Raw genomic sequence first — 26,113 nt, 5'->3', positions numbered from 1 at the left:
TTCTAGAAGATTTCACCATGACTTAAATTAATACCCTTTAATTAATCAGTTTTCATAAGTTTAGACTTAGGCATCATTAAAAAAAGATTAATTATTTTAATTAAGTCATCTCTAGGCGGAATTTCCATAAATGATTTCTGGGTTTTGGAGAATACATGTATTCTAGTCTCTCCACCAAATTTCGTGGCTAAAACACATTTGGTGCTACAAAAATCAGCATTAACCAATAAATAGATAATAGTATGTCAAAAGACAAAATTGAGAGCAAATTTTGTATACACACTCATAGCATAATATGTAGCTACTGGAAAAAGTTTGCAAGCACAATGTAACAAAAGCGTAAGGATCAAATCAGTTACATGTCGTTAGATCAGCAACGTCAATATAACCAGAGGTGAGCAAATAATATGAGAGCTTTAAAGTTGGACAAAGCTAGCAGAACGCTAGGCAACAGAAGGAAGACCGATGGGAAAGAAAATGAAAGGGCCTACAAGGAAATCTATGATATTAAGCAGTTGGAGAAACTGAAAGAAATGAGACTAACATCATGTTGATAGCATGATTCTCAAAAGATAAGATTTGTTAAAAGGGAAAAGATAAAGTAAATTATTCAAGACAGAGGAAGAGGAGCAATTGCTACCAACAATGATGCAGATCTTGTTGGTCCACAAATGAGCAACTAACCCTTAATTAATCAAGTTGATCATCCAAGATTCTAGGAATAATGAACACATGAAGGACTGATGATGAAGGGGTTGTAGATTGATGAGTCCAAGATATTTATCATGTCATGCATTAGATAGCAATATTCTTTAGAGACTAATGAAACCACCATGAATTACTGGGAAGCTTTCCTAAATCAGATAGATTTGTCCTTTAAAAAAAAATAAACAATTACCTATTTTTCATTTAAAACTTTGATATTCTTTTCCATAAAATATGATTAAATTTATAATATTCCCCGAAATTACAAGTTTTAATAGAAAATTATATATTGTTTATCGAATATTCACCTACATATCTATATGTATGATTTTCTCTATCCAAAATGTTGAGAAATCAATGCTAGTAGGATTAGGGTTAGATTTCTCTTTCTTGATAATTACTTCTGAATTATGTTGGCTTCTTTTACTTATTTGTTATATTATCTTTCATCAAGCAATTATCAAATTATGTGTGCATGAAGATCACAAAAACACAAGACACAAGATGTAGGCACTCTGTCAGGACAAAACCCCTATCTAGGGGAAAACCTAGTCAAAATCTCTTCGTTCAATAGTTTTCCTTGAGACTCTTCAACCTAGACAAAGACCTCCTCCACACCAAGCCAACCTCTCCTTCTTCAATCCAACCTTCAACCTAGCAACAGCAACACTTCGACCCTAACACCTTTGACTTGGCAGCTTCCGGCATTAGCAGCACCTTCGACATGGCAGCTTCCGACATCAACAGCAGCTTCGACTAGGCAGCCTCTGGCATCAGCAGCAGCTTCAACTTGGCAGCCTCTGGCATCAGCAGCAGCTTCAACTTGGCAGCCTCCGGCATCAGCAGCAACAGCAGCTTCGACTTGGCAACCTTTGGCATCAACAGCAACTTCGATTTGGCAGCTTCTGGCATTAGCAGCAGCTTCGACTTGGCATCTTCCGGTATCAACAGCAGCTTCGACTTGGCAACCTCCGACATCAATAGCAGCTTCGACTTGGCAGCTTTCAGCATCAGCAACAGCTTCAACCTTGATAAGGAAACTTCGATCTCCTAAACTAGCCCACACGAGAGAGAGACCAAAACTTCGATTTTCTTCTTCCCTTCCTTCTTGACCAAACTCGCACTCCTTTTAGACTCTTCCTTCAACTTCACACCTTCTCCCAGCTTCCAACTTCCAGATATCGAACTATGTGTGAGAGAGAGATGCTTAAATGAATTCGAACTACCTTGTATATATAGCCTTCCAATGAGGTCGAATTGTCTTTTTTAAGGTCGACTTGGTGCGGAGGTTACATAATTCATTTTTTGACTCAAAAATAATTCTTTTTACATCATTTGAAAGCCCAAGAAGGGTCTCATAAAATATACAATGACTCTAATGGCTCTTTATTAATCGTAGGAGTCCACAATGGGGACTTTGACTAATAAAATGATGACCCAAGCATGAAAACCCATGCTTTAATAATTCATTGTAACAATAATAAAAATTGTTTTGACAAATACATTTTATGAAGACCAAACCTAGTTACAATTTTCAACACAAAATAGTAAGTTACTTGATACAAAGGAAGAGGAGCAATTGCTGCCAACAATGATGCAGATCTTGTTGGTCCACAAGTGAGCAACTAACCCTTAACTAATCAGGTTTATCATCCAAGATTCTAGAACTAATGAACACATGAAGGACTAAGGATGAAGGGGTTGTAGATGGATAAGTCCAAGATATTGATCATGCCATAAATTAGATAGCAATATTCTTAAAAGACTAATGAAACCACAACGAATTACTGGGAAGCTTTCCTAAATGAGTTAATTTTTGTCCCTTTAAAAAAAATGGTCAACGATTAGTGTTAATTTTAGATAGCAATGGTACGTTCTATGCTTAGCACAATTTACTTCAATGTTCCTCTAACATCCCAATAACGAATTCCAATTATATCCAGTAGCAATAACATTAACCATTAATCACATTGACAATAAATGTAGATAGAACATGAAACAAACGTAGAAGACAAGTCAAGACAAGAGGATACCAAATGTGGCGAATGCTAGGGAAAAACCCCAATGTGGCGAAAACCCTTTGATTAGCTCTTCTTATTATTATTCAATAGTTCAACAGAGAGAGAGAGTACAAAATTCAATACAAAATCAAATCAACCTTGTCAAATTCTGCAGTCAACTGCAATCAAACTTCAGCCCTAACCAGAAAGTCAACTTTAGCCAAATCAGTGGTAAAACACCTCCTTTAGAGCTCGGTCAAAGGCAGTTCAATTTGGCCTCTAGCAGTGGTCAAATTCAACCCAAAATAGTCACAAAAACTCTAGTCAAACTCAATCAACCTGCCTTCAGCTCTGCGGTTAAACAGGCCTGCGAACAACGCAAGTCAAACAGCTCCAAAATCCTCGATTTCTGTGCCAGTCAATGTGGCCTAGAGAAATCAAAATTATGCCTTCAAAACCGCAGTCAAATTCAGTCAAAACAACATCGGTCAAAGTTGGTCAACGCTGGTCAAACAGTCTGAAATTCTGCAATTTTCGTTTTGTGATTTAGCCCTGAAATTCATCCTCCTAACCACGCGTGTGAGAGAGAGAGGTTGCCCAAGTTGTACGAACCAATTTGATGAAGAGAAGGAAGAAATGTGTGAGTGAATGATGTCCAAATGAGGTGTGAGGCCTCTTCTATTTATACACTTTGTTGTGGGTGAAGAGACACATCCATTGGGCTTCTTGAGTAAGCTGAGGCCGACCTAAATAATTTGCACATGTGGACATAAATTCAAAATCACACTTTTGCTTGTTTGAATGAGCTTATCTTTATATCAATCTTGGACCTCTCCAAAAGAGGAATCCAATGCAATCATCATCTCCATCAAATGAGTTGTCCCAAGGTAGAATTTGGCCTTAGTTGCCAATTTTAACACTCCTTCTCAACTAGAGAGAATTCCACCTGCCAATCCATGTGTCATCATCACACCATCCTATCGTCATGAACCATCTTTGTCATCTATGCTCTGCTCTGCTTAACCATGAAGTAAAAATGAACAAGTGATAGAGAGTGAGTCACAAAACCTTACCACTCTCCACTGACAAAAGTCAGTCCAGAGGTAGAAACTCAAATGATCCCAAATCAAGTTGTTGAACACCATGCATCATAGTCATAGGGAGTATGGTAGTACACGATGTGTCCATCGGTAGTGCTATGGTCCCTAACCACTTTTCCCAACTCATTGGTCAGATGAGAGTTACTTCCCATGAGTCCCGGACTCCATGGGTAAGATGTATGTTGGGGCATCGACAGGAGAAGGTGAACCACTCATTTTGCTCATATGCCATAGGAGAAGGTGAACCACTCATTCTGCTTATATGCCATAGGAGAAGGTGAACCACTCATCCTCTGCATATGTCAATCGTAGAGGAAGGTGAACCACTCACCTTGTACATAGCGCACCACTAGGGGAAGGTGAACCACTCTCCCTGTACATAGCGCACCACTAGGGAAAGGTGAACCACCCACACTATGGTAGCTCATAGCTGTTGATTTGCGGTAGCATCAGATGTGCTCTAGCCATGAAAATTGGTGGAGAGGCTAAGGCACATAAAATCTCCAAGACCTAGAAATGGTTTGGGGAAATTCCACCCGGTTGGAGAGATATTAAAATAATTAATATTTTTAATGGGGTTCCTAAGTCTAAACTTAGGAAAATTAAAATATTAATGGGTATTAATATAAAACTAGGTGAGAATGTTCTAAATGACATGGATCAAGCCAAATCTAATCTTAGTCGTTGATTAGGGACTTAATCTCGGTCGTTGAAGACTCAACAGGAAAAGTATAAGAGGAGGCTTGAGGGTCAATTGGAGATACACCAAATTGATCAGTCAGTTCGATTTTCTGGAGCGGGGTTTTGCTGAGAGAATCGAGCTAGTGATCTGTTGCAGCGAGGGGCAGTTCGGCACAAGGTCGAGAATACATAGTAGAGAGGCAGAGATAGTGCCAAAGAGACAGTGCAAAGCCTGGAGAGGCTGACGTAGAGGCAGCTGGGTGTTACGCAAAGGTAGTTGGGAGCTACGCAGAGGTTGAAGAGGCCAGCGTGGGTGACGCAGAGGGTCTGAGAGCTGATGCAGAGGCTTCAGTAGCTGCACAAAGGCTAGCAGAGCTGACGCAAGGCCAAGAGGCAGTGCCAGAAGAATTTTCGTGGGGCAGACTGAGTGCTGATGAGCCAGGAAAGGGTGACGCAGTTCTAGAAAGAAGCTTGGAGCAGCTTTCATTGTCGAGCTAAGGAACTGTCAAAGTTGTTGTGGGATCAATCATTCGGTTGTTGATCAGTCGAAATATCTGTCTCCGAGGAGAGCTACTTCTGCCAAGGAAATTCTCTGAAGGGTGAGCCATTTCTAGCACCCTAGTTGTATTCAAAAACTACATAATAATAAAACCCTCATATCTGCTGCACCAGTTTTCCCGCATTGGTTTTTCCGGCGACGATTATCCAAAAATAATGGTGTCCCTTTTGTGATTGTCTCAGTTATTTTAGTTGCTAATCTGTATATGTGTTAAGGCTGCATTTGTGTTTATTTCTGTATTTATATTTATAAATAACTTGTTAATGGAAAGAACAAGTAGGAGAAATTAAACCAGATAATGCAGTAGGGATTTCTGATGTGCCAGACTTAGAAAACTTAACAATAACCCCAAGCCCCCTGGAGCTCCCAGAGCTCAGTGTCCAACTCATGCGAGACCCTTATATGATGGTCTTTCCACGACTCCAACTCTCTCTCGGAAGGCTATGAATTTGACCTTCCCAAAGGGTTTCGTGAGAATGTCTGCGACCTGCTCATCTGTCCTGATGTGATGGAGCCTTATTGCTCCTCGTTGTATGATATCCCGGATAAAGTGTTACTTGATATCAATGTGCTTGGAGCAGTCGTGGAACACGAGATTCTCTTAAAGGTGAATCCCACTTTGGTTGTCGCAGAAGATCACGTTGCTATGTTGAACGTGCTTAAATAGCTCACTAAAGAGCTTCCTCAACCAAACAGCTTCACAACAAGCCATACTAGCAGCAATGTTTTCGGCCTCAACGGTGCTTAAAGCAACCGATTTATGCTTCCTGCTCATGCAAGATATTGAAACAGATCCCAAAGAGAAACAACACCCAGACGTGTTCTTACGATCCACCACACTACCAGCCCAGTCTGCATCAGAGTAACCATGGAGCCTCACATTCCCGGTAGTGTATCTCAGTCCATAAGTGATTGTACCCCGGAGATATCTCAAGAGATTATTGGCAGCAATCCAATGTATGTGATGAGGCTCGACCATAAACTAACTCAGTGTATTCACTACAAAACATATGTCCGGATAGGAGTTCACCAAGAACATCAGGGCCCCCACGAGTTGACGATACTCAGAAGGATTTCCCAAATCGGGCCCAGCAGCACATTCGCATAACTTCTTAAAGTTAAGTTCCATCGGAGTAGTCACGAACTTGCAGTCCACCATCCTAAATCTTTCAAGTAGCTTCACAGTGTATTTTCCTTGAGAAAGGAAAATTTGACCTAGCTTTTGCTAGACCTCCAACCCCAGGAAATAATGCATCAGTCCTAGGTCCTTCATCTCGAATTCGAAAGCCAACTCCCTCTTACATTGATGAATGAGGGGGTCTGCACTAGCCAGAAAGAGATCATCCACATAAAGAACCAGAATGAGAGGCCTGTCCTTTTCAACCTTGAAGTATATGTCCAAGTCAGCTTCACTCCTAGTAAAACCCAGCTTCATAAGATAGCTATCAACCCTCTCATACCAAGCCCTAAGGGCTTGCTTCAACCCATAGAGGGCTTTCTTCAACCTGCATACATGTGCCTTTTGGTCTTGAACTTCAAACCCCTCAGGTTGCTCTACATAGATTTCCTCCTTAAGCGAGCAATGCAAGAAGGCAGTTTTGACATCCATTTGGTGTAGGCTCCATCCTTGAGAGGCAGCAAGAGCAATGATGGATCGGATAGTGGTGTATCGGGCAACTGGTGCAAATATCTCATCATAGTCCACTCCTTCCTTTTGAGAGAAGCCTCGAGCAATGAACCTGACCTTGAATTTTTCAGCACTCCCATCAACTCATGTTTCATTTTGTAAATCCATTTTGAAGTGACCACTAACTTGTCCTTAGGTCTAAGAACCACAACCCAGACATCATTCTTCACGATCGATTCATATTCTTCATTCATCGCATCCTTCCATACTTGGTGCTTCATGGCTTCTTCGAACGTACATGGCTCAGGTTGAACAATGGTACTCATAGCAGCTAAGTACCCTCAGTGCCTGTTTGGCTTCTTGCTTTCACAAAATGTCACCCTGTGTGCAACATTTCTTTCAACATCTTCGAGAGTTTCTTTGAGCCACAAAGGTCTTTTCTTTGAGGTAGAGGGCTCACTAGGAGGTGGATCAATGGGATCCATTGGGCCTTCAACATCAGGCATCAGATCATATGTCAGAGATTCATCCTTCTTTCATGCATCATCATCGTTGTCCTTCCTAGGGATAGGAAGATCTCTAACTTTCCCAAGGGCAGAATCTTCATCGAAGGTGTCATCATGACTTATTTCCACTTTTCTTTGACCAGGCACATAGATTCTATACGCCTTCGAAGTTTCATTGTAGCCCACAAAAGTTCCTTTCTTCCCAAATGCATCTAGCTTGTTTCTTTTCTCTTTCGGTACATGAAAATATACGAGACAACCAAAAATTTTAAAAGGAGAAACATTAGGTTTCTCATTGGTGAAAACTTCTTCGAGAGTCTTGAAGTCCAATGCTTGATGCGAGCACCTATTTTGAACATATACAGCGGTGTTCGCAGCTTCTCCCCATAAGAACATCGGTAGGCCTTGATCATGAAGCATGGCATGAGTGGCTTCTATGATAGTTCGATTCTTCCTTTCAGCAACTCCATTCTGCTCAGAATTTTATGCAATAGTGGTCTCCCTCTTAATGCTAGCTTCTCTACAATAGTCATTGAATTCATTTGACTCATATTTAGTTCCATTATCGGTCCTCAATATTTTGATATTCTTCCTTGTTTGATTTTCGACCAAGGCTTTGAAAGAGCGGAACCATTTAAACACTTCGTCCTTCTTCTTCAAGAAATAGATCCATGTTTTGCGAGAGAAGTCATCCACAAAAATTGCATAGTACAAGTATCCTCCTAGAGATGTGACAACCAACATACCTGATAGATCAGAATGGACCAATTGAAGAATATCGATTGTCTGAATTTCACTTGAAGGGAATGGTCCCCTTGTATGTTTTCCAGTTGCACAACCCTGACAAACTCCTTCATGATCTATGTTGAATTCAGACATACCTGTGACCATCTTCCTTACATCAGGTAAGGCTTTGTAATGAAGGTGAGAAAATCTTTGGTGCCATAATTCGGATTGAAGAGAAGTATCACAAGTCATAGCTCCCAAAGGACTTCCTCCAACCTGATAGAGACCTTCAACCCTAAATCCAAGTGTAAATGAATCTTTCGGTTCCTTTGCCAAACGCATACCTTCCGATCAATGAATGTCACCTTGAAACCTTTATCTTCCATCGTAAAAATAGATACCAAGTTTTTTTTCAAATCAGGTACATACAATACTTCTTGTAGATGAAGGGTTTGACCTTGATTTAAGTGAAGAGTGACAGTCCCAATCCCTTTCACGGGGTAGGTGGCATTGTCCCCAAGTATGATCTCCAAATTTGTCTTCTTTTCAACCAAGTTTGAGAGGGCCTCCTTGTACCCAGTGAAGTGCCTTGAGGCACCACTATCAATCAACCAATGATCCAATGTATCCGAAGGAGAGGCAGTGGTGAGGGTAGAAATAAGATAAAATTCTTTTTGCTTATCTACAACATTAGTTTCCTCATACTTGGAGTTTCTCAACCTTTTGGGGGGACAACCATTTCCATATCGAGCAACGGGAGCATTCCTCTTTCCTTTGTTGTTTAACCTATTGTTTCTTTGATTGCCATTGCCTTTGTAATTGTTGAGGTTGTTGTTGTCATCATCCCTTGGAGTATCCTTTTTGTGAGTACACTCTCTAGCAAAGTGGCCAAACCTGTTGCAATTGAAGCATCTTCCTTTTCTTGCTTCTTTCTTGGCTTAAATCCCTGACCTTGTCTTCTTGGACCAGCATTGTTCTTCCTTTTAGCATGAGCAAAGAAAGCGTTAGGATTACTTCCATTTGAGGGCTTATCTCTTTCCATCATCCTTATTTCTTCTTGGGTGCATCTAGAAAATAATTCATCAAAACTCGGAATGTTGTCATTGTTGAGGATGGTGATGTTAAACACATCCCATTCTCTTGTAAGACCTCCAAGAGCAATAAGAGTGAGCTCCCTGTCACCAACAACTTCTCCAATAGATAGGAGATCATTCTTGATTTCGGTAATCCTCATGAAGTAGGATTGAATGGACTCTCCTCTCTCCATTTCGATGTCTTTCAACTTGTTCTTGAGAAAGATGACTTGATTTGCATTGTTTACTTTGAACAGCCCAACCAACATGTCATACATCTCCTTAGATGTTTCCAAATCAAAAATATATGCAACCAAAGGCTTGTGAATAGCATCGACAATAATTTTCTTATCTTTGACTTCACCTTTCTTATACTTTTTTTTTTGCAACAGCGAGTGCATTTGAAGGAGGCTCCACCACTCTTCCTTTGACATAGTCCATAGCATCATTCTCTTCCAAAGTCAAATCCAGAGACATCTTCCATGCATGATAGTCGGATTTGTCCTTAAGCTTGTCCTCAAATTTGAAGTATGATGTAGTCGTCATTGAGGCTAGCTCCAAATTCTTGTCCAATAGCTTTCCTTAGTGATTGTTTTTCTCACTCTTGCTTGGGCTTTGTCTTCACCTGGGCTCTAATACCATGTTAATTTTAGATAGCAATGGTATGTTCTATGCTTAGCACAATTTACTTCAATGTTCCTTTAGCAACCCAATAACAATTTCCAATTATATTTAGTAGCAATCACATTAATCATTAATCACATTGACAATAAATGTAGATAGAACATAAAACAAGTGCAAAAGACAAGCCAAGACAAGAGGACACCAGATGTGGCGGATGCCAAGGAAAAACCCCAATGTGGGGAAAACCCTTTGATCAAATCTTCTTATTATTATTCAATAGTTCAGCAGAGAGAGTACAAAAGTCAATGCAAAGTCAAATCAACCCTGTTAAATTCTGTAGTCAAACTTCAGCCCTAACCAGAACGTCAACTTTAGCCAACTCAGCAATAAAACACCTCCTTTGAAGCTTGGTCAAAGGCAGTTCAATTCAGCCTCCAACAGTGATCAAAGTCAACCCAAAACAGCGACAAAAACTCTGGTCAACTTGTGGTCAAACAGGCCTACGGTCAACACAGGTGAAACAACTCCAAAATCCTCAATTTTTGTGCTAGTCAATGCAACCTAGAGAAATCGAAATTATGCCCTCAAAACCGCAATCAAATTCGGTCAAAACGGCCTCAATCAATGTGGTCAATGTTGGTCAAGCAATCTGAAATTCTACAATTTCGGTTTGGTGACTTAGCCCAGAAATTCGTCCTCCTAGCCACACATGTGAGAAAGAGAGAGAGAGGTTTCCCAAGTTATACGAACCAATCTAATGAAAAGAGAGAAGAAATGTGTGAGTGAATGATGTCCAAATGAGGTGTGAGGTCTCTTCTATTTATACACTTCGTTGTGAGTGAAGAGACACATCCATTGGGCTTCTTGAGCCTACATTAAGCTGAGGCCGACCTGAACAATTTGCACATGTGTGGACATAAATTTAAAATCACACTTCTGCTTGTCCGAATGAGATGATCTTTATATCAATCTTGGACCTCTCGAAAAAGAGGAATCCAAAGCAATCATCATCTCCATCAAATGAACCGTCCTAAGGTGGAATTTAGCCCTAGTTGCCAATTTTAACAATTAGCTATTTTTCATTTAAAACTTTGATATTCTTTTCCATAAAATATAATTAAATTGATAATATTCCCCAAAAATTAAGTTTTAATAGCAAATTATATATTGTCTATCGAATATTCACCTACATATCTATATGTATGATTTTCTCTATCCAAAATAGTCACCTAGATTACTATGCTTAGGTATAACATTTGAAGCGTTAAAAAATACCTTTGACTTATGGAGAAAGGACTATAGATTGATCAATTCCAAGAAATTGTTCAAGTCAGACCATTACAGAGTGACATTCTAATTTACAATTTGGTTGGAGACATGGAAATCAGATATTACATCATCCTTGACACTACTGCCAAGCCCATGAATACAAGCCATCTGGTTGGACTTTGGCCACTTGATTATGCCATTACAAATTAGAAGGTCTTGGGAACTACAGAGCTTGATTAACTAAGTACAAATAAATTCTAGGTCCAGTATTTAGAGTTTCTTTCAAATCTACTAGCTAAATTAAGGTCCTCATCTAGCCGAAGAGGATTAGAGTTGGAGTTATTACTTAGAAGAATAGCTTGGCTGAAAATTTGGTTTTTCAGCAACCTGGTTCCTGCTTTATCAGCAATAAAATTATAACTTCACCGAAAAAAGTTACATTGCTTGGGAATTTATTATGCACTCCCTTTATAGATGTTAGTGTGTGCTGTATTCCCCAAGTCCCATTCACCTATTTTGGCCATTTCTAGACATTAATAAAATGTAAACTTCAATGTATATTATAATTTTGATAGCAACAAATACCCTAATAAATCATTTTAAGCAAGTTTAATTCAAGGTTATCAAAATTGAAAATAGCATTGAACTTTCAAACATAAGAATGCAACCTACACAACAGGAAACAACGTTCATAGGGGAAAACCAACCTGACGCTCCACCGTAAGGGGTGTGTACCCAGTCATTAAAAAGTGGCATCTTGGTGTTGGTATCAAAGAGGCAACCAAACCAACCAGATCATTATTCATATACCCTGGGTAGCGAAGTGTTGTTGTGCTGGCAGACATTACTGTTGACACCAAGGAGTTTGTTTGTGCAAATGTTGGGTTTGGTAAGTGGAGGCGATCCACAGCAATTCTATTTAAAGCAGTATTGTCAAGTACCACAACACAGTCAGCATTCAAGGTCAGTCTCTTGAGAGTCAAAAGAGAATTGTAAGGTTGTACAACAACATCACTAGTCTCCATCTGGTTTGGAAAAACGCTGTATGTCTGGACTAGTTTTTTGCTGTATCGATCATTTAAAGCTTCCAACAGATATGAGCCCATTCCTACAGCCATCACAAGTAAACATCCCATAAGCTTCATCCAAGAAATGTTGAGAGCAATAAAAGACCTCTAGAAACTCAAGTTATTCCAGAGTAATAAAGAAATACACACATATTGGTGCTATATGTACAATCAAAAAGCACTGTATGAAAATGCTCATACCAAAGAAGAATTGAATTGGACTTGACAGCAGTATATAACTGGACATTAATATTACCTCAACAGTCCTCCAAATGGTAGAAATTTGAGAGCAAAACAAACAGAGTATGGTAGAAAAACAGTGACGTGCACAAGAAAAATAGTTCAATTAGACAAGCAGAACCACTGTTATTATCTGAACTACTTCCCCCACAGATATCACAAGACAAATGGCCAATAGAAAATATAATAAAATCTTGATGTGGGGATCAGATCTTATGAACTTAATTACAAATTGTGAATCTCATCATCAAAGCAGGTTTAAAATAGAGAATAAAGTTCTCAATTTTAAGCGATGGACTATCAAAAAGAGTTCAATTAGACAAGGGGAACCATTGTTATTATCTCAACTACTTTCCCCAGAGAACCACAAGACAAATTGAAATAACCAATACAGAATAAAATAAAATCTTGACATGAAAATAAATTCTTATGACCTTAAATTACAAATAGGGATTATCATCAATGTTCTCAAAACCATAACCAGATAAGGATAGGATGTGTCAAATTTGTCCTCAAATCGTATTTATTGAAAGACATATCTCTCATTTGACTTAGTGGTGCAGTCTCATGGTTCTCTATTCTTATAGTTGGAGCGGCTGACAATACAAACTGATACGATCTTCTAAGCAACAAGCAGAATTGTCAAACTGTAGAGGGTCTGACTACCCAATTCAATCCTTTGTAGAGCATTACACTCATAGGATTCCCAAGATGAATTTTTATTATGAGACTCAATTGAACTAGAATTGACATTCTTCAGAAGTTGATTGTTTTTGTTCAAAGCGATCTTGATATACTGATTGGTTTAGGTATCGACTCTTGTGATTAGGATGGCAGTGAGGCATCCTTGTAACATAAACTTCATTTACCATACTTGTAGGGCTTTCTTGTTTCACTTTCAGAAGTAAGTCTTTTTTGGACACTTGTGATACTTTTTTTTATCGTTAAAACTTTATAGGTAGAGATACTTGGAATTTCCATTGTTTGTACTACATCTAAAAATATGCTTACCTCAACTAAATTTGCATCTTTACGAGTTGTGATGCTGAATGAATTTGTATTGGTTCCTTTCTCCACGACATGGACTTTTATGTCTGAAGACTTTTCTAGTTCCGTAGGTTCAGTCATTATTTCTTTTGCAATTGACACTTCTTCCCTGGTAAGTTGTTCTAACTTGATTTGTAGTGACTACTAATCTTTCTTTAGCTTCTTAATTTGTGTAAGTTTTGATTATGATCATTTAGGCATACAAGTTCTTCATTAATCTCTAACTTGTCAACTTTATTTTTAAGGTCTTGATTTTTTGGTGTCTCATCTTTTAACCTTTTTATTTGTTTGAGCAACCTCTAATTAAGGTTCCTTAAGTGCAAATTTTTTCATCATTATCTAATAATTTATTCTCGAGATATTGATTCTCTTGTTCCAACTTATGAATGCAGTACTTCATATCCTCTGACTTCTTGATTTGTTATACAGCAAGTAGTTTTCGACTGTGATCTTTTAGGCAAGAAATTTCTTCATCTTTCTCTAATAATTTACTGTCAAATTTCTTCTTGAGATCTTGATTTTCCTCTTGTAGTTTCTAATTGAACTGATTTTCAACTTTTAATTCCTTGATTTGTGTAATCAGCTCCTTATTACGATTTTTCAAGCCAGAATTATTTTCCTCTACTAAACCCTTCAAGAATTCTCCTTATCATTCTCAAATTGAAAGTTTTTATTGTTCTCTTGGTAACAAGGTTACTTGGGAGCGGGAGCAAAAACGGGGAGCGGAAGCAGGAGTGAGAGCGACATTTTCAGAAGCTCCCGGTTTGGGAGCGATTTTTTATATAATATATATTTGTTTATATTTTGATGCATATATGTCAACAAAAGCATGTATAATGATGAATTAGATATAAAAAGCATAAAAAACATAGATTGAACCATATAACAACAATCATCTAGAAGTTATAATCTTCATCAACCACGTTCACTAGTAACATACAACATATTGAGTCTCATGATTCATCAATCTTAAAGTTTCAAGCTTTCAAAATTCAATATATAACATTTATCATAATTGATCACTAAAGGTGTACTTGTAAGATAAGTGTAACCATTACAACAAATGATATCTAACATGAAATAAAATGTTATAACATGAAATGAAATGAAACAACTTTCAACTTTCACAAAGCATCATATTCATAATTCATTACCAATGAGTTATAATTGCCAACTTCAAACTTCAAACTTAGTTTGTCATATATTGTTTACAAAAAATATCATAATAAATATGAAAGAGTCAGCAGTTGTAAAAACCACTAGAAACTAGAAAAGACGAGTAAATATATTATATATTGCTAATCTTGGGCCACTTGCCACTAGAGATGTCTAATTTCTGAGCAGGTAGTGGTACTATTTGTGATCTTCTAGGAGTCTCCTCCTACATAGTCACACGACCAAAACCAGAAGGCACATGCCCTCCACGTGAGGATGTAGATGGAGGCGGCCACAGCGAAGGAACAATAGTTGGAACTCTAGCACTAACACTGCTACTGGATGGTGGGGGTGGCATGGTTATTGTTGCTTCATCATCATCTCTCAAAAGTTTTGCTTCCAATTCTTCAAGATGTATAGTGCCATCCTCCAAATTATCGTCCTCTGGGTGGTTGTCCCAAATTTTATGTGTTGGATTCTCATAAGCCCGATCACAATAATGACTCAAAAACCTCAACTTGTAGTGCACATAAACCAAGCTTTCTGCCCAGTTTTCATTGAGTCTATTTCTTCTCACATTATGTATGAAGTTGGAGGTGCTCCAACACCTCTCTGCAGAAGAAGTATTTACAACCTGTGAGAGAATTTTTTTTACCAGTTTTGGCAAAAGGCCCATGCCGCCATATGCTTCCCACCATGTCAGAGCATCAAATGCAGGGTTGCGGGGGAGCCCCCCACCCCCTCATGCTCCTGCTCCCAATTCGCGCTCCCTTCTTTTTCAGGAGCGTTTTATCTTTTTTGCAAAAACAAAATTGCAGTAATATTCCAAATGCAAATTTTTTCAAAGAAACAAATAAGTTTCGAGTAGGACAGCGTAATGATCAAGCCTATGGCCCTAGTATTGATATGTGATTCATGGTAATGTTAAATTCTTAAAGTAAAAGTGACATTCTCCTTAATCTTCATTTTCATCCATTTACTTAAGTTTTTAACATTACCATGAAATGACTCAGGATGTTTGAGTGTGGTTCCAACCTCATTGGATTTCATATGGAGAAAGTAGCATTTTAGATTTCAATCAAAATCCAACAGATTTATCAGTTTTTCAGGATTTCAAGATTGGGGGGATTGCAATGTGTCCATTGGATTTTCTCATGTATTAGGGTATGGAACTCATATTTAATCAAGAGCACCAATCCCCCTATGTACCTTGATGTTAGTGACATTGGTTGTCGAACTCCTCTATCATGACCCTCCTAAAAATGTACGCATCACTCAAACAAAATCTTGACTTGACATGCTATGCTTTCTCTATCTTATGTTAATGCTTAGAGGGTGATATTAATCACAAAGATCCCTATACAGATCCAAAGGTAATGACAAAGATACTTCTGAATATTAACGCTTAGAGGGTGATATTAATGACAAAGATCCTAATTTTCCAACAAGACTAAAAAATTACACATTTCTCATGTTGGCAAGAGGCCCAAGCATTAGCAATAGATAATAGATTTACTTTTTTTTTCTAGTTTCTAGTAGTTTTTTATAACTATTGACTCTTTCATATTTATTATGATATTTTTTGTAAACAATATATGACAATTCAAGTTTGAGGTTGGCAATTATAACTCATTAGTAATGAATTATGAATATGATGCTTCATAAAAGTTGAAAGTTGTTTCATTTCATTTCATTTTATAACATTTCATTTCATGTTAGATATTATCTGTTGTAATGGTTACACTTAGCTTACAAGTACAACTTTGGTGATCAATGATGATAAATGTTATATATTGAATTTTGAAAGCTTGAAACTTTAAGATTGATGAATCATGAGACTCAATATGTTGTATGTTACTATGTTACTAACTTTTGGACGTGGTTGATGAAGATTATAACTTCTAGATGAATGTTGTTATATGGTTCAATCTACGTTTTTTATATTTAATTCATCATTCTACATGCTTTTGTTGACCTATATGCATCAAAATATAAAAATATAAAAATATTAGCAATGAGCATGCATATGATAGCTACATATGCATGCATCACATGTATCGCACTAGTACACATACTAGCTAATATTGGACAATGTCCAAGAATAGAGTAATGAATTAATTATTGAAGTACTAAGTAAATACCTAACTCACCAGAATATGATGAATATGTAGAGTGGGGTACTTGTTATGCATACCACCACTATAATATGAAACTAATCAGAGTACTATTAAAAAAAATATCAATAAATACAGAGGATTGTATAAGATAAACGTGAATTAAAATATATATACATATATAATTTTTATATTAACTAAAAGAATTATACATTTTATTTTACTAAAAGAAATATAATACATAAAATCATATCAACAAAAGGAACTAAATAATATAATCAAAAGGACATATGACATAAACATTGAATAAAGTATAATCTCTTAAATAAAACCTATCGGTTAAAACTCATCGACAAAACCTATCTTTTAAAAGTGAAATAAATCAACTCAATCAAATCTAATTTAATCAAATAGTGTTATTTAAACAAAAATATGTGACCACCTCAAAATGAAATAAAAGATCATTCTGGTTCCACATAAGAGGACAAGTGTAGGGAAAAAACAGATGGAATGTCGATGCGGAAATGGTGGAAGGAGGGGGAAGATGTTGGTTTTCGGGATATAAGGAGAGGAAATACGAGATAGAATCGGAAGAATTTTGATTTTTTGGTCTTATAAACGAAGAAGGAATTACAGATAGAGTCTCAGTCGGAGAGGAAGATTAAGCCTTAAGTCTTGATTGTTCTTGTTGCTTTGGGCATAAGGGCCAGAAGATCTCCATTTGAAGTCTTATGGATCTGGGGACCGGATAGGTAGACCCCAAATAGGCTGGGAGGAAAAGAGTCGGTTTGGTAATAGGAGTGGGAGCAACAACAGACAAAAACACCCTCAAACAGATAGCCAGGTGTTCTTCTGTATCTCCATTTATCAAATTCCAGTTAATTGAGTGCATGAGTAAATAAAAAACTCTGGGTAAAAATTTTCTCCTTGAATATTTGATTCAATTTCTAAATTTAGGGCACGAATTTTGCATCTTTATATAAATTCAAAAATCAGGCATCACAGAAGTTTTGAATCTACAAAAAAATGGAGGAATGAGAATGGGAAATAGAGAAAAAAATTTATTTAGCAATGAACATAAAAAAACAAAAATGCTAGATTAGAGTGTAGGTCCTACCTCTTTGGCCTTCAATTCAAAGCTCCAATCTTCCTTGCAAGCTCCTCAAGCTCCTCCAAACTCCTCTCTCTTGCTCTCTCCAAGCTGCTCTCTCTTGCTCTCTCCAAGCTCCAAACTTTCTCTTGCTCTCTCCAACTTAGACAAATGGGTGAATAATGGGAGGGGAGAGGATCTTTCTGACCTTTGCCCTTCCCCTTCCCTCCCTTTCCTCTCCCTCTCAATATTTAGGTCGTCACCTCCCTCTCTCCGTCGCACGGCCTTTTTTCGGCGCCGACGGGAGTGCTTTTTTAAGAGGGGGAGCGATCGGGAGAAATCGCTCCGCGACCGCTCCCCTTCTTAAAAAATCGCTCTCGGAGCGATCGCTCCCAACTACTCTCCCTCTTAAAAAATCGCTCCCGACCACTCCCCTAATCGCTCCCTCGAAAACAGGGAACAAAATTTTTTTAAAGGGACCGCGCTCCTGAGGTAGCTCCCGAGCAGAGCGCAAATTGGGAGCGGATTTGTGGGCAGGGGGGCGCTCCCCTGCAACCCTGCTTGGTAATACTATAGTTCACATTGTAAGTACCCCAGGATTGCTATATATGTAAATCCTATTAATAAATATTTTTATATAAAATGAGTGTAAGAATTACAAAATACCCACTTCAATATTATTCATTAGGTTTTGCTGGGCATAAAAGAATATTCTTCAATCTGACATAAAGCTTCATATTTATTTGCTCAACAACATTATCCTTAGAAATATACAAAATCCACCTTTCATTCACTCAAATATACCCGTTACCAACCAAATTAGCAGTCTTATTAAGGTTCGACAAGATGCTAGAGTGACATCACACAGAACAAGGATCCAGTGTTGTCTCAACAGAAGTCCCCACTCTTTAGGCCAATTCGTATAAATCCGATGAAGAACCCCTACAATCACAACTTCTCCACCACAAGGTTGATATACCAGTGCCTTGTAATTCCTCTTGGATGATGGAGTCTTGAAGTTAGTTTAAAAAAAAAAAAAAATTGAAAATGATCTCTTACCGCAGAAAAATGCAGAGCAGCAAAGAAAAACACTCAAACCAAGAATAAATGTACTTTAAAATCGAGATGAAATACCTTGATGGATGCCTTAGTATATGGCTGGAAATGAAGAGACTGCTTGCTGTCCTGCACCTTCAAACCTGTAAATCTGCAGAAAACGCAAAAAACAGCAAGCAATAGCCCCACTTTGGGGCCACCCTCAAGCCCTAAAAAGATCAAGAGAAGTATGGCTATGCGGTGAAAGTCTTAGGATACTAAAATATGAAACAAAGGACACTCCTACCACTTCAAAACAATGAGTAATGGCTGAGATATTCAAGTCTGAAATATGTTATTCATAAAAGAGAGTCAAATCCCCACTAGGGTCAAAATCCAGATTTTTTATTATTACAGATTTTTATTTCCAGCAAGCAGAAACTTGATTTCTCACTTCTAAAAATGTTCAAATACAACTCAAAAGTGAGTAGAAAACAAGGGGTTGATGGAATAGACCTTTAGGCTCAAAACCCCTAGGAAAGGGCCTCACATACCATGTGAATTAGCTGTTGTAAATTGAAATTATAGACCAGCAAAACCCTTCTACAACCATTAGTATTGCTTCAAATAAACCGTCTTGGACAAGACAAGCTAGCTATACCGTCCTTGGGAAAATTAGTTAAAATTGTAGTGCAACCCAAGTAATGAAACTAGCTAAAAAAATCTGAAATTAAACTCAAGCTAGTCAGATATTTTTGTATTTTCATATTTTCTAATTTTTTGTTTTTTGAATATTGTTTTTAACAGAAATGAGTAAATCTGGTATTAAATCTGTGCCAGGTCACAGCCAAATACTCGGGAAACGCTTACATTTTGTTCCAAGGTACAAGATCTTCCATAGAGAACAGAAGAGGAAACCCAAAAACTTCATCTAGTAAGCTTCCCCATACATACATTTTGCTAACCATTCTACACTTGTAGGCACCACCAAATTGGCCAAACAAAAAAACAATCTTACAAAATGTGATCAGAAGTCATGGAGGGGGGTCAATTGACATCTTATCCGAAGGGCAACCGAAAGAGTTGTTGGCTGTGCTGCGATGTTCCTTGAAGTTCCTCTGAGATTGCAGTTCAGCAAGTTGATGATGAATGGCCACAATCTCATCTTCTTGCTGGTTCACTTTGGCATGGAACTTTTGCATTTCTTCTGTCAGATGGAGGTTAGTATGTGACTGCTAATGGATCTGCTGATGAAGGTCGCCATTCTTGGCTTGACAACCAAGGGGCAGGGTGAGGAAAGGAATTGCATTGACTTGTGCTTCCCGTGGCAACAGGAATATAGCCCTTGTTCTCCATGACGATTAGAAAGCGGATGGAGGAATGAGGATTCAGAGACACTGAATGACAAAAGGGCATAGATAGAGAACCAAAAGGGTCAGGAGAGGGGAGGGTAGGGTTCCGATCAGGAGGAGCAAATGGGGAGGAAGAGGCAGTCCCAGAGGGAGCGACCAGCACAAAAGGATAGCCAGGATACTCAAGGCACAAAGAGAGCTTCGTGCAGGAAGAAAGGAAGGCAGCTACCCAACAAAGAAAACGAAGCAGTACTTAACTAAGGGCAACAGTGGAATTGAACTATGAACTGGTGAAAGTGTACCTATTAAAGACTTGTGAGCCCAGAGATGCTTGAAGCTTCTCCTTTGTTGATGTCCTCAAATCAATACCACCTTTCACCAAGGAAAAGGATGTTGGAGGCACATAGGGTGGCAGAGGAGCCCCGAATTCTATTAAGAGAACTACTAAGCCTTCTTGAAAGACTTCAGAACTGACATCTTGTGATTCCAGAAAAGCCATTAACAAGCCAGAAGGGAACCATTCCCAACTTCTTACTGCACGAAAGAGGAAAAAAGGGCTTGGATCAAACAGGAGAATTCCCAGGATTCTCACTTTGAATGAGACCAACCAGACTACAATCCCAACACCGAGCAAAAGGCTCATGCGTTTTAAGGAGTTCTCTTCATCTCTAGAGTTTACAAAGGCATGAAAAGCCCACCAACCACTAGAGAGGTTGTTTTGGCTCACAAACACACACCATCAACCTGATACTAGTTTCCTTGTCATTTTAACACTATCCATGAATACAACCTTAAGTCCAGTGAATTACCACACCTCAAATATCGAATCAAGCATGAAGCTCATTAAATCTCCCCACCATGTATCCTTCAAAGAGCTTGGTATGAGGGCACAGGAGAAAACGAAGGATTGTTTGGCTTCATATGATGCCACATGCGAGGGATAAGTGGGCATATGGCATGCATGCCCATGATCTGCCACCTCAACCACAGTGACAGGACCCCGAAACCAAATGACAAATATATGTTTGCTTATATTGGAGGAGACGGGGGGTTTGAATGAGGAGAACCTTAGAAACCTCCATATAGAAATTCCCATGGTGATAATTTCCTATTTATTGCAAGACGACCTCGAATTATCACCTTGCTACTGAAATCCATGCAATAAGCTTCGATTCAGGATTTTCAGGGTTATTTTGGTTTTTTCTTCTGCCAAGATTGAGCTCTAAGGGTAGTTTGAGCCTTGTGACATTTTTTCATCCAGCAAACAAGGGAATATTTATAGTTTTCTTTCCCATCAATTGAGCATTATTGAGTGGAGATCTACTCCAATATACCATATCCATATTTCTAAGTATGTAAATTGACTTCCATTTCTTTGTTTTTCAAGATCTAGTATAGGGCATGCAATGTTCATTGGATATACTTGTTTTTTCCCTCTTTGAATGGAAAATTTGACACTTATGTAGCTAGGGTACTTTAATTCAAGCAATGTTGAATTTTTTTGTTAACATGTATTCTAAGTCCCTCGCCTGCCCCCTTTTTCAGTTCCATTGGTTTACAAATTTAATTAGTGCTTTGCAGTCTACACAGATCAAGAATCAAAATGCCAAAGCCATTGGATCCAATATGGGAGTCTGGTCTATACAACAAGAGTCATAATTGAATGAGGATGAATTACAAGTTATGTGGCATGGAAATGTTTCGCGAAATCAGTTATTTGAAATACCACCTTGCCAAAATACCAGGGAATGTAGTGGAGATTTGCCCAACATCAACCCTAGAAATTGTCCACATGCAAACCAATCCATTAAATGCATAAGAAGAGAGCTCAGATGGAAGAAGTGAGGCTTGAGCCCACAAATATATCTACAAGTTTCTCAAGAGTAGGGAAAAGCCAATCCTCGAGCTCACATTCCGCAACATCTGGCACCTCAACATTCTCACCTTTCCTTATGTTGTGATAGGTTGCTAGGGGGCAACCTTCTACTCAATCGATGGTTAAGTAGGAGGAGGAGGTTCACAAAATTGTGTCAAAATGTTTTCTTTGGAGTGACATAACATTCAACATTTCCAAGAACAACCCATTCTACCATTCCATGGTTGAAGTTGTTGCCATTGTTGGTCCAAGGTATAAGGGCACTTCTTACAATGAATTGAGAGTGCATATCCTTCAACGGGAAAAGGTTGATTACACAAGGAGATTGGTTGAGTTGAAGAAATCATGGGACATCACAGGAAGCTAATTCCATAAGGCAACACAGAACTATCTGTAGGGGTTGACTTCCTTTGATATGGCTTGTTGTCGCTTAGATTGTACAGGCACTACAACGACGACTCAAGTCGGGGGTTGTTACCCTAATCCTCGACCTCTCCGTTCTAGTTGTCTCCCAACAGCAGGCTATGGGAGGTAGTCCCTATGGAAATGTGAAGACAAAGGACAAGTTGGCAATAGTAGCTTTACATCAACTTTTACAAAGTTACACTAGCCAAACATCCAGTGGCTTGAGACACGAATGACCTCTAGGCTCTAATTTATAGATAAATCCTCCAAGTGGAAAATAACGGCTAGTTGGCTTGATCCCAATGAAAATAATCTTGATCGTTGATAAATCCTTGATCATCTTTTAATTTCTATTGTTGAAATAATTATTTTTGAGGAATTTTCGAATTTCTCATTAAACCCATTTTTTATTAGCGCAAAAATAATTATTTTGAGCTAATTTCCTCAAAAAATTGACTTTGACTTGACCACCAAGGTCCAAAGGTCCAATTTTTCTTGAAATTTCCAATATTCCCTTAGTGGGGGACTTCCAAAAATTAATTTTTTCAAAACCAACGAAATTTTCCACTTAGAGAATTTAATTTCTCTAGCATTTTTAATTTTGCACTCTAATTAATTATTTTTTGGCTTAAGATTAATTTTATTTTTGCCAAAAAAATTAATTAATTGACAATTGAAGAGATTAATTATTTTTCCACCCTCAAATAATTTAGCCATGGTGTCTGATTGCGAGGGACCATGCACTAAAATATTTTTTTCATAAGATTTTTCATAATTCAACCCTCAAAGGGGGAATCTCGTTCGTTATAGACTCTCAAATAACTTACCCAATTCTGCGACACAATATGATCCAGTAGACCAAGTGATTTGTAATAAAATAATTTAGCCAATTACTTTAAATTATTCCCAAATCACTTTTACAGAAGACTCAACTAAAACACTAAGACTCACCTAAGACTTTGACAATAATTTCACCATAGCTTTGGGGTGAGGCTAGAGGAAAAAACTTTGTCGATCATTCGTGTTTAGAAACATAGTTGAATCAATGAGACGAAAAACCTCATAGGATGAAATTCGTTGCCAAAAAAATAGACTTACCTAGGTTGTTACATACATATACGATGTTACTAGCATCATTTACATTACAAATTTGCAGAATGGGTTTACAATGACTCAAGAGTTGATAGCTGATGATCTTGGTCTTTGAAGAAAAATATGCTACCACTGCTTCCTTGGGATTTTGACAAAATGTGTGCAACATCTAACTTCATATGGGGACACGTTGCTTCCATGAAATAACGTGAGAATCCCAGAATCTTGCATCCAAGCAAACAGAAATCCATCAAATAGATATCCATTCAAAATCCAAAAACTCATGCATACATAGTAAATTAGCTGGAATAGAAAAAGTATGCTCGAACAAACTAAAATATAAAGAACATATATCTTGAATATGTGAATTAAAACTAGCTATCGACATAAATGAAGAGTAGGGTTAGAGATACTATACAAAGATGCCCTATGGCATCAGATGTCGTCTCTATAATACAACTTGAGCATCTGCCCATTTGCTGGCAAATCTACAAGATCACCTTAAAATTATGGGGCAATGGAATTAGTTGAATGGCTTCAACCCTTTCAGGGTCAATCTTGATACCATCTTTGGAAATGATGTGACCCAGCAATTTTCCCTCAGTCACCCCCAAAAATATATTTGGCAGGGTTTAATGTTATGCCAAATTCTCGGCATTTGTCAAAAACCTAATTAAAATGGTTTATATGAGCTTTGCCAACCTTTGAGAAGACGGTGAGATCATCCTGGTAAATTTCAATGATTTTGACAATTAATTCTTTGAAAGCGTAATCCATAGCTCTCTGAAAAGTAGCCCCTACATTTGTTAACCCAAAAGGCATTCTGAGATATTCAAAGGTACCCCAAGGCATGGTGAAGGTAGTCTTATGATGATCTTCTTCCTTAACCCAAACTTGATTGTAACCAGAAAACCCATCCAATAATGACATCATACCAGATCCAGTTATCCTTTGAAGCATATTTTCCATGTTAGGTAAAGGATAATTATCTTTCTTACAAGCCAAGTTAAGATTTCTGAAATCAACACACAACCTGATAGTACCATTCTTCTTTCTAACAATCACCAAATTTGAACACCAAGAAGAATGTCGAGTTTGTCTAATGATACCAGCAGCAAGCATTTTCTGTAACTCTTTCTGAACGAGAGGGGCCAACTTAGGATTGATTTGCCTAAGTTTTTGCTTAAATGGTTTAGCATCTTCATCTTTCAAAGGAATAGTATGTTCAATAACATCCTTTCTATAACCTTTGAGGTCATCATAAGAGAAATCCTAGACATCTCATACTCTACGAGTAGATCAATTAAGTTTTCTTTCTCTTCCTCAGAAGTCCCTTTACCAATTTTAAGCATCTTTGGGTTCTTGGGAAAACCAATGTTTACTTCAATAAACTCATCGAGATCCATCTTCTTTTCATCAGCCCTCTTGGTGGCATCATTTCTATCAAAGAGTTGCTCCACAAACACCATATTCCCTAAAGTAGGATTTACCACATCCTTTCTTTTAAAAACAGACCCTTCTTCCTTGGAACAAGCTTGGAAATTTTCAAACTCAACCAAGTGATTAAGAAAACAGACAATTTGTTTTTAATCATCAAACAATTGCCAATGTTCCACATTATTAGGTACAGATGGTCAGAAAACTACTTCTATTTTGGCCTTATCATTTATTAAATTATCAGAGATTTGGAAAGTGGAAGCGGCTACAGCGAGCTCAACTGCTTGACCATTTTCGTCTCTAGGTATGATATGTAGACCAAAGGCATCGAAAAACTCAATAGTATCCCAAACAGTGTTTTTGTACTTCTTGAGTCTGTCACTTTTACATGAGAATACACCCTTGACCTGCTTGATGACAAGATCAGAGTCACCTTTTACACTTATTGATTTTATCTTGAGGTCCCTGCCTATTTCAAGGCCCATCAATAAAGCTTCATATTCAGCTACATTGTTAGTAGCTTCGAACTCTAGACGGAAAGCAAACTTGAATACATGCCCTAGAGGTGAAGTCAAAACAATTACGACCCCTTTGCCTGGTTTTGAGCAGGCACCATCAAAACTCATGTGCCAGATCTTGCGCTTAGAATCTTCTTTATCCTTTGGTAAGACTATAGGGTCAGGAAGGACATCATAATTCCCCATGTTAGACTACATCATAACAGGCTCTTCTAAAGGATCCTTGGGAGCAGAGACCTTTTCTGGAACTGTCTTGTTTTTGACACACTCACTACATGGCGCAGGAAGAGGAGGAGCCTGGTGCTCGATTTTAAGAACCCCTTTTCCTGAGGAGTCTTGACAAATCTATGACCATACCCTTTTGATTTGGACTCTTGATCATCTTGCTGATATGTATAGATATTTTTACATGGTTGATCCATTACCCCAAATCAATATTTGAATTAGCTACTGAAATATTGGGAACTACTCCTTCTATGTCTTGCGTAGACTGATTCTCAGGCCAATCCTTACTCTCATCCTTGACGTTGTTTGAGCTAAGAGGTATGAGAATTTTAACACTACAACTATTCTCCATAACTTCCATCCAATCCTTTAGAGGCAAGTGGAACTCTTTTCCAAACATATTGATTTGATTTCCAGCAGTTGTAAACTTATTACTTAAGATGTCCTTTGCAATAACACAAGATTCTTCATCGTGGAAACTCTTACAAGGTCTGCAAAAGGAGTGGGATACCATATTCGTAGATTCCAAGGGATCTAGAGGTCTCTACTCAATAGGAGGATTTCTAGGTTGCATGTTCTGTACTTGATTT

General features: G+C 38.0%; 2 protein-coding genes across 2 annotated transcripts in view; both read right to left on the bottom strand.

Moving 5' to 3' along the window:
• The window catches only part of LOC149157933 (tubulin gamma chain-like), a 236,874-nt gene extending 212,062 nt beyond the window's left edge, over positions 1–24,812 (bottom strand). Inside the window, exons 1-3 of the mRNA XM_089433826.1 lie at positions 24,683–24,812; positions 24,453–24,590; positions 11,578–11,978 (exon numbers count right to left, since the gene is read on the bottom strand). Coding sequence (XP_089289952.1) covers positions 11,578–11,978; positions 24,453–24,590; positions 24,683–24,812 — 669 coding nt within the window. The remainder of the gene's footprint in view (positions 1–11,577; positions 11,979–24,452; positions 24,591–24,682) is intronic.
• Positions 24,813–24,977: 165 nt separating this feature from the next.
• Positions 24,978–25,484, bottom strand: LOC149157932 (uncharacterized). Its single transcript, XM_089433825.1, has one exon. The coding sequence runs from the start codon at positions 25,482–25,484 to the stop codon at positions 24,978–24,980; it is 507 nt and encodes a 168-aa protein (XP_089289951.1).
• Between the last annotated feature and the right edge of the window lie 629 nt (positions 25,485–26,113).

Source organism: Pinus tabuliformis, chromosome 5_2, assembly GCF_031772625.1.
Source record: "Pinus tabuliformis cultivar Carrire ecotype Pingquan chromosome 5_2, CPIR1, whole genome shotgun sequence".
NCBI classification, from domain to species: domain Eukaryota; kingdom Viridiplantae; phylum Streptophyta; class Pinopsida; order Pinales; family Pinaceae; genus Pinus; species Pinus tabuliformis.
The sequence above is the reverse complement of the archived record's forward strand: the minus strand, read 5'-3'. Positions and strand labels throughout refer to the sequence as shown.

What these genes read in the sequence shown, in the direction of transcription:
- LOC149157932 (XM_089433825.1), bottom strand. Translation starts at nt 25,484, where the DNA reads ATGGGGAATTATGATGTCCTTCCTGACCCTATAGTCTTACCAAAGGAT.